Consider the following 10320-nt stretch of genomic DNA (forward strand, 5'->3'; position numbering starts at 1 on the left):
CCCAGATTGAAGAAGGGGCAATAGAGTTCTTGGAATTTTAACCCTCAGGAATACAACACCTAAAAGAGGGAGACCTGAACCCAAGAAGGGCAAAGGAGGCGAGATGCAGTGTCCTAGAAGAACTTTGTTAAGTGTGTCCGAGCTCATAGTGAAGAGTGCAGACATGACACTAATGCCTTCTTCGGTTGTGGTAAGAGTAGACACATGGTCAGAGACTATCTACAGAATAGAGTCAAGGCTAGAGGTACTGCTCAGCCAAGGTCTATCGCACAGAATGTAGCAGCAGCCAAGCTTTCCAAGAGCAATAGATTATATGCCCTGAAGGGAAGGGAGGAGCAGGAGAAGTCCGATGATGTAGTCACAGGTATGTGCAAGTATGTTCAACTTCTGTGTATGCTTTTCTTGATCCAGGGTTTACACTTTCCTTTGTGCCTCTTTTGCTTGACCTTACTTTTGAAATACTACCTGAAGTTCTCCATGATCCTATAGTGGTTAGAATTCCATTAGGAGAAAAAGTAAGAACTGATAGGGTATACAAGGATTGCCCAATAGTTGTAAGTGGTAAGATTATGTTTGCAAACTTTATTGAGTTACCCATGCATGATTTGGATATTATTCTTTGAATGGACTAGCTTCACAATTCTTATTCTTTCGTGGATTGTTATAGTAGAGTGGAGAGATTTTGCTTCCCTGATGAAGAATAGTTGGTCTGGGAGGGGTACAACTTGAGTCATACTAATCCCTTTATTTCAAATCTTAAGGCTAATAAAATGATGTCCAAGGGTTTATTATGTCATCTTGTAAGTATTAATGATTTAAATCGTGACATTCCTTCCATAGACTCAGCGATCATAGTGAGTGAGATACTAGATGTGTTTCCTGAAGATTTGCCTTGAGTCCCTCCTCTTCAAGAGATTGACTTTGGTATCGACTTAGAACCCGATACTAAACCAATATCAATTTCTCCTTATAGAACGGCTCCAGTATAACTCAAAGAGTTGAAGCTGCAGTTAAAAGATCTCACTGATAAGGGTTTCATTAAGATGAGTATGTCCCCTTGGAGAGCTCCAATGTTGTTTTTAAAGAAGAAAGATAGGACCCTTAGAATGTGTTCGATTATCGGTAGCTCTACAGAGTCACTATAAAGAATAAGTATCCACTTCCCATCATTGATGATTTGTTGGATCAGCTCCAAGGGTCTAGTTTCTTCTCTAAGGTTGATCTTCGTTCAGGGTATCATCATCTTAGGGTTAGGGATGGAGATGTCCCAAAAACAGCCTTTTGTACCCGTTATGGTCATTATGAGTTCTTAGTTATGTCATTTGGTCTCACGAATGCACCTGCTGCTTTTATGGATGTCCTGAACAGAGTCTTCCATGATTACCTTGACTGTTTTGTCATATTATTCATTGATTACATTCTCATCCACTCTAAGATCAAGCAAGAGCATGAACAACATTTGAGACTAACCTTGCAGGTACTTAGACAACATCGGTTGTATGCAAATTTCAGCATGTGTGAATTCTGGCGAAGATTAGTGACCTTTCTGGGCCATGTTGTGTCCGATGAAGGTGTAGAAGTGGACCCCAGAAAGACTGAAGCTGATAAGAACTTGACAAAGCCTCGTACTCCCACCGATATCCGTAGCTTTCTGGGATTGGCTGGTTATTACCGCATGTTTCTGGAGGGCTTTTATTCCATTGCTGCCCTACTTACAGCTTTAACGAAGAATAAATCTAAGTTTGAATGGACAGAGACTTGTGAGAAGAGCTTCCTAGACTTCAATAAAAGACTCACTTCAGCCCCAGAGCTTAGTCTACCTAAGAGTAGCGAGAATTACACTGTCTATTGTGATGCATCTATGGTTGGTTTTGAATGTGTTCTTATGCAGGCTGGTAAGGTGATAACCTATGCTTCCAGACATCTCAAGTTTCATGATAAGAATTATCCCACCCATGACTTGGAGTTGGCAGCTGTGGTGTTTGCATTTAAGCTGTGGAGGCATTATTTGTATGGAGTGCATGTGGATGTGTTCATTGTTCATTAAAGTCTCCAATACGTGTTCACACAGAGAGAGTTGAATCTACGTCAGCATAGATGGTTGGAGCTGTTGAAGTATTAAGTCCTTTTAACAGGTTAAGATAGAGCATCTTAAGCCTTGTGCTCTTACTCAAATTATTAATGTTCCGACTTGGAAGTGGGAGGCCATTAATATGGACTTCCTGGTTGTTCTTCCGAGGACTTGGAGGCAGCATGACTCCATATGGGTTATTATGGACAGATTGACTATGTCTTCCCATTTATCCCTATGAATTCTACTTACAGAGCCGAGGATTATGCGAGACTCTACATTGATGAGATTGTGAAATGGCATGAGATTCCTTTGTCTATCATTTCAGATGGATGAGCTTTGTTTACTTCACATTTTTGGAGATCTTTTCATAAAATCTTGGGCACGCAAGTAAAGCTTAGCACTGCCTTTCATCCTCACACTATTGGGCAGGCAGAGCGCACCATTAAGACATTGGAGGAAATGTTAAGAGCGTGTGTGATTGACTTCAGAGTAGCTGGGATGACCATATCTGCCTTTGATAGATTTCTCGTATAATAATAGTTATCACTCCAGCATTGTGATTGCATTGTTTGAGGCATTGTATGGTAGGAGGTGTATATCTCTAGTTGGGTGGTTTGAGGTTTGAGAGACATGAATTTTGGGTCCAGAGATCATTCATGAGGCCATGGATAAAGTTAGAGTGATAAGGGACAGGTTTGACGCAACTTACAGTTGACAGAAATCATATGTAGACAACAAAAAGCGGTCCTTAGAATTTAATGTTGGTGACTAGATTTACTTGAAGATATCGGCTATGAAAGTGGTGATGAGATTTTGTAAAAAAGAGAAGATGAGACCGAGGTATGTGGGGCCATATGAGATTTTACAGCATGTGGGTGAGATGGCCTATAAGTTAGCGTTGCCTACGGAGCTAACTTCTGTTCATCTTGTCTTGTATGTCTCTATGTTGAAAAAGTGCCTAGGTGATCCAGCATCAATACTACCTGTTGGAGGTTTAGGGGTTGGTGAAGAATTATCCTATGAGGAGGTACCTGTTGAGATCTTACACAGACAGGTCAAGTGGCTGAGGAACAAGGAGATTGCCACAATGAAGGTATTGTGGAGAAATCATCTTGTTAAGGGTACTACGTGGGATGCCGAGGCTGACATAAGATCCCGCAATCCTCATCTTTTCAGCTCTTAAGATAAGACTTCCACTCTTAAGCCTATGTCTCCTAATCTCTTCATATTTGTAGTTATTGGTTGATTGTACATAGCGATTATGTTACGGTCTACTTGGCATTATAATGTGTCATGGTAGGGTCATTCGGGGATGAATGTTCCTAAGACGGGATAATGTAACAATCCTTAAAAAATCGAATAGATTAATACTTAAAATGATTAAATTATTATTTAAAAATCTGAAATTTTAAGGGCATAATGGTCCTTTCACGTATTAATTAAAATAAATCAAATTTTTATTAATTTAATTAAATCCGATGTTGACTAAGTCTTGAATAAATACTCCTAAACTTATGCTAACACTCTCCTAATTACGTTTATCACCTCTCCACGTTCAAAAAAAAATTCACTTGTTCTCTTTACCAATTAACGTGAAGAAATAGAAACTTCGGAAAAAATGATTCTTCACACTTGAAGAACTCAACAAAAAGTCTAAGGAAAGAAGTTAATCAAAAATGTTAAGGCAAGGGATATTTCTATCAAGTTGTTGGTGGAACCTTAGGGGAATTGGGCACGGTTTTGGAGACAAGTTTGGGCAGCAACTTAAAACTTCAACAACGTCAAAAGGTTGGGGTTTCTCTCATGGAATTCTTTCTCCAAGTGTATTTTCCTTTGAATGATTCTCAAGTCTTGAAAACTAAGGTTGTTCCCCTATGTATGTCCTTGTCATTAGCTCCCAAACGAATTCGTAGGATGGGTATGTTGTGCTTCTAGATTTTGGAATGAATGACGTATTTATATTAATTTTGATTATGTTTTATGTGAGGGAAATTACGAAAACAATATTCGAAGTGTAACAAAAAAATTGGTGTTGTGTGTGCATTGTGGGTAATGTTTTTAGCCACTATTTTGGGGTCAAATGTTCATGTGTTTTGGTTTATTTTATGTGTGTAATGTGGTGTTCATTCTAATAAAAAATTGTGGGTTTAATACCACACTTTTAGATTAGTAAACTCATGAAAGAGGTGACTAAAAATGAGTGATGAATAAAAAAAATCCAGATTTCATACCCTCCCATAAGGCTAAATTATGAGTTTTTAAAAAAGGAAATAAATAAGTGATGTCAATGGGAATTGAACCCAAGACGTCACATGTTGAGAATGATGAAGAAAAAAAAAGGGGGCTAAGGGGAATTGAACCCCTTAGCTGCTGGTTATCGTGAGGAAGAAAAGAAAAAAAGGGAAAAGAACAGTGGTTGGGGGGAATCAAACCCTTGGCCAGTACTTTTCGCGCGAAAGGAAAAAAAGGGGTTGGGGGGGAATCGAACTTGCAACCTATGGGGAGGAGAAGGAGAAAAATCAACTAAACAAATGAGTGAGGGGCATGGGGTTCGAACCCACGACCTCCCTGTACGCGCGAAGAAGAGGTAAAAGGGGGGAGATTCGAGGCGTGGGGATCGAACCCACGACCTCAGCTGTGGGGATTCAATCCCACATCCTCACTGCCACTCCTTTTTTTAAAAAAAGAATGAAGATAGAGGGGCTGTGGGGGTTCGAACCTACAACCTCACAGCGCTCCTTAGCGAAATTAAAAGAAAAATAAGGGGTCTTTGGGGGTTCGAACCCACAACCTCCCTAGTGTAGCGAATTTAATTCTACAAATCAAAGGAGTTGTGGGGGCTAGAATGCCCAACCCTTCAGTAAACTAAGTGTAAAATTAAAATAGAAAATTAACTCTTTCATGTAAATGTTGAAATTTAATTTAGAATTCTAATTAAAATAGAATATTAATTCTTTCATATGACTTGTGAGATTTAATTAAGAATTCTAATTAAGTTTAAAATTAAATCTTTCATGCAAATGTTGAGATTTAATTTAGAATTCTAATTAAAATATAAAATGTATTCTTTCATGTAAATGTTGAGATTTAATTTAGAACTCTAATTAAAATAAAATATTAATTATTTCATGAAAATGTTGAGATTTAATTTAGAATTCGAATTAAAATAGAAAATTAATCCTTTCATGTAAATGTTGAGAATTAATTTAGAATTCTAATTAAAATAGAAAATTAAACATTTCATGTAAATTTTGAGATTTAATTTAGAGTTCTAATGTCATGAATATTAGAAACAAAAACAATGAAAATTATAATTGATATCCAAGTGATTAAAGATTTGGGTTTCCGTGCCCAAACTTCCGTATTGATACATAAGTCATACGTGAGTAAAATATTAAAGAATAATTCCATCTACTTAGATAAGAAATCAAGATCTTGGCATATATACAAGGTACATAAGTCTTGTAATACATAATCTTAGGAAAGTAAGAATCAGTTAGTGAACTATGAATAAAGCCTGATGGCTTGTATGTACAAACACATAAGTCTAACATACGTTCAAAAAATTAAGTGAACCTAAGATGTACATAATGAAATTATGAACCTTAGGAGGGTTAAGTAACTAGTGTAAAATACACTAAATGGACAAGTGCATTGGCATATGATGAGATGAACAGCGAAATGAAGAAATGAACATTCACGTAATAAGAGGTGAGTAACTATGAAAAACAAAGGTGTTAATAATGAAGAATGTGGTGACAATCATGATGTGAGGCTAATGTATATGATGAGAAAAATCTCAAAAATGAACCTAAGTAAATGTTACCAATACGCATTCACCAATAAGAGTGTAAGATAATGAAGAGACCAATCTTTATGAACACTCTAATGAAAATATTGAGTTTAAAACACTTAATACTAATAATGAGATGAGAAATCATCTAATGAGCTATGTTGTCCTCATACAAAAAGCCATCTTCCATTATGTATGAGTTTAATGTAATGGAAATTTATACTGACCATTGATAAGCTAGCTATGAACGATGACTCCTTCTTTTGGAAAGGGCGAAGGTTCACGTAACTCTCATCAGATGAGACTGTCCGGCTTGCCAGGTATGGGTCTCCATACATCTCCTAGTCTTTGAACCTATACTGCCAATATAGGGATCTAGCGGGGTTAAATTTCCATATACGCTAGCATGTTATTGAGTTACTTTGGTCGGTGATTCCGCCTCTTTTTGGTGTGGGGGACACACTGTATTTCATGATGCTCACATGATCTACGTCGGTTAAAGTTAAAGTTCCCAATGAATAAATGAGGCTAGCCTCAAATGGTCAATAAAGAGATGAATGATACCGAAGGTGTTAGGATATGATAATCAGGAGGTGAGATAGATTCAGGTAATGACATTAGGTTATTCCTGATCATTGCACAACAAACCTGATGAATATCTTAATTTACATCCTAGGTATATCTAGTGTTCACACTGGCCTATGAATGAAATGAAATAAATTTGGTATCAATGAATGAAGAACACTTTGTGCTTGCTATATGAAGATGTTATGTGTTGTGTGCAATACGAAAATCATAATGATGCATGTTAATCTCATGGCATAACTTTCCCAATCTTAATTTGGAAAGTCTACTGACTTTAGTTCCTAAAATCATGTTGTTAGGAAAGAGCTATTCTTTCTCATCCATGTCCTTGGTGTGTGCTTGCAAATACCCCTACATAGTACAAGTATGTACCGATTCCATACGAACATCTACTTTTAGGTGCAGGTACAGGTGGGCGGCAGAGCTATGGGTGCGTTGTTTCATCTATATGGACGTCAACATTTATCCAGAGTATTGTGGTCCTCATGCATTTGAGTATTCTAGTGTTCTACATTCTAGCGTAGTTTTTGAGTTGAGCTAGTGGAGCATGTTCCACTAGCGTTTCTTTCCTGTTTTGGTTTAGACTTTGTATTGTTGCTATTTTGGCCATTATATAATTAATACTTAATGAATTATTTCATTCAGTTGCTTATCTCTTTAATGTTAGATGGTTGATGATAAACGATTATGAAATGTTAAGAATGTCTAGCAAGTATGTCTAAAGAATCAAAAGTTTCAAATTTTCTGCTAAAATTAACCGATGTAAAGTAAGGATGAAGTAAGTAGGCTTGTTTGTGACCTCTGAGAGGTCATCGACGCCGATCTCGTCTCGGGTTTAGATTTCAGTCGTGAAAAGACCTTTCTGTATTATATCAATATCTCAAACCACACCCAAACCCATGATCATAATATTAATCTAGGGCTTTTAGAACCATTATTCATAAGATCAAAATCCTTCCCAAATTATAATTAACACGGATTCTAAGTTGTAGGAATCAAAATACGTATTAGGAGGGTAATCAAATTACCTTTAGAGAGAGAAATTCTTGAAGTCTAATAAGAAATGTCTTTGATCTTTGCGTAGCTCTCAAGAATGAAATTTTTTATAAGATAACGATTTTGGGGGTTTCATTGATTAATTCGCGACTAGCCCACCAAATTGGGCCCTATGCCACCACACCAGGCCAACCCTGGTGATATTAATCCCTCCTTTGATTCTTGGAATGAGACAGAACCTCACAATTTATGTTCGAAGATATCATTTTTCAACACACCTTCAAACTAATTTCTAAAACTATCCTCTCACGCCAAGATAAATTTCAGAAATTTTACTCACCCAAATTTTATTATGTAAAGCAAGAAAGGCTCCTTAACGCCTTAGATATGCACTCACGTGATTAATCTCACAATTAAATCTCTCCTCCATTACCAGATTGCCCTACACCTCACCAGAATCACATTTCGTCAAAGTCTATCCTAGGCTAGAAATTTCTAAGATAATACTCAAAAGATTTCTAGCACATGTTTCTTCCCCCATTGACTTTTCCATAACGACACGAACGGGTCGTGACACATATAGGAAATAGAATGACCTCTAGTCATTGAATACCCGACCCCCTTCCATTCTAGTTAGCCATCAAAAATCAACAACATTAATGAAAATTTATCATAACAATAAGTCTAAGACACACAAGTATTTTAACATGCAAAATTGTGTGACCCAACATTAAAATGGACAATCTAGTGTTCGTAAACAATGTTCTTGATATCAACCATAGATTTTAATTAATAACTCAAAAAGGCCATTTTACGTAAGTACATGAGCTACAACATATTCAATTTTTATCTATTTAATAGGGAATAATCTTTTAAAACATGGGATGAAAGCTTCCAGTGTTATCAAGGCAGAAAAAGTATATCTTATTACCAGACTAAACTTATAATCTTCTTATTTATCCAAATTATTTTTTCAAGAGACGAATTGTGATATGACAATAGCCATAAATGTGACCATCTAGAAGAAGCACCTATTAAGATCATAAGTGCTGAAACGGTCCACCACGTGGATGAATAAGTCCACAAATAACAGAATGTATACATTATAAAAATGTAGGGGGTCGCAATCACAACTTTTATTGGTGAAATTCTCAAATTGACTTGTGTAGATACCAAATAAAAAACTTCAATATTTGAAAGAATCTTTACGTTATGAGGGTCCAATTGATTTTCTTATAATCCATCTAAATATTTTAAATTAAGGTTGTCACACACCATAATTCCAAGATACAAAAGTATTGGGATTAGTAAATATTTAATTTAATATAAAATGTGCATCAATTGCACTAATATTTGTTCAATACAAGCTAAAGGCTAAAGAAGGGAAGTTATATGTAACAAATGTTTTCTCATAGACATTCTTGGTAATATGAATATATCACGATTTATTTCTTCCAATTTCTTGATATGATAATCAATTTTATGAATATCATTACAAAATAATAAGTTTCTCTGAAACATTGGAGAAAATATAATATTATCAATGATGCCTTTATCTCTCGTAGGAAAAAAAATGTTATTTCTCTGAAGCCCTCAATTATATTAGTAAAATATCAAAAATTATTGTACACTGATAATTTGTTATTAAAGAATAAGAGGAAAAAGAAAAGGAAGAAGAGGAGGAAGAAAAGGAGGAGGAAGAAGTTTAATCAATATTTAACCAAATTTTATTATCTTTTATTGTGCCAATATTAGCAATACTATTAGGACAAAAATAGTATACTGAACTATGCTTTTCGAAATGAAATTCTAAGTCTTAAAAATAGTAAAATCGAACTTTAAATATAATTTACAGTACAATGTCTGAATTAAACAGTTTTCTTTAAGAACCAAAGAAAAATAACTTTCAAAAATATTTAGTTTAATAACTAATATAATAATAATTTTTCTAAGAAAGATTTTCATTGTGTGCCCCGGGTATGAGCTCAAAATCCCAAAGGTAAAGAAAAGAATGTATTGGAGGACTTAATTTAGCATCTCCTGAGTTGACAAGTATCGCATCATCTCCTAACTTCACTTTTTGATGCCCATATAAATTTACATTTCCTCTTTTTCTCATTTTTTCTGTCCATAAAAAGATGAATTAATAATAAAAATCAACAAATGCAAAGATAATGAGGGTGAAAAAAACAACAATGATACAAATATATATATATATATATATATATATATATATATAGTAACTAGCTTACCAAATATATATTTCAGGAACTTCCCCATGTACAAAAAATTTATACACTTCTATCAAAGATGGAAACATTTTTTTCACTCCAAATGAAGGTAGACCTATTTATCAATATTTATTAAATTCTTATCACAAACTCATAAAAGAAAATATACATAATCAATTTTGAATGTTGGGAAACATGCTGATTTTTCAAAAGGAAACTTACATAATCTATTATTAAGCCACTAGGAAGAGAAATATTACTGATGATCCAATTTTGCCTTCTTTGTTCAAATGTATGAGTATGCATGTAGTGCATATTTTTTGGTACAATCTCATTCTGCCACCAAAACAACATGTATTGCATTCAAAATTTTCCAATATCAGTTCTCAAAAGGTAATTATCTATACAAAGGGGGAGTATCAACATTTTGTGATCAAGTGGTACACAAGATATTGGAGCATCAATATTCAATATTCTAAAAGATCAACACAATACGATGAAGTGTGTTTCTTCTACTTCTATCTAAAAGGATAGCTCACACATAGTTATAATTGTTTCTAACCTGTTTGTCCAGTAAATTTTGAATGAAACAGTAGAATTATCTTACTAGACGACCTTTATAAGTATTTTATATGTATATA

The 10320-nt window shown here is 35.0% G+C and overlaps 1 protein-coding gene across 1 annotated transcript; it reads left to right on the top strand.

Annotated features, from left to right (window-relative positions):
• The first annotated feature begins 2867 nt into the window (after positions 1-2867).
• Positions 2868-3257, top strand: LOC138346158 (uncharacterized). Its single transcript, XM_069294745.1, has one exon. It carries the CDS (start codon positions 2868-2870, stop codon positions 3255-3257), a length of 390 nt encoding a protein of 129 aa, XP_069150846.1.
• Positions 3258-10320: the final 7063 nt, after the last annotated feature.

Source organism: Solanum lycopersicum, chromosome 1 (genome assembly GCF_036512215.1).
Source record: "Solanum lycopersicum chromosome 1, SLM_r2.1".
NCBI lineage: Eukaryota > Viridiplantae > Streptophyta > Magnoliopsida > Solanales > Solanaceae > Solanum > Solanum lycopersicum.

Excerpts from the sequence above, each read along its gene's own strand:
- LOC138346158 (XM_069294745.1), top strand. The coding sequence starts at position 2,868 with ATGAAAGTGGTGATGAGATTTTGTAAAAAAGAGAAGATGAGACCGAGG.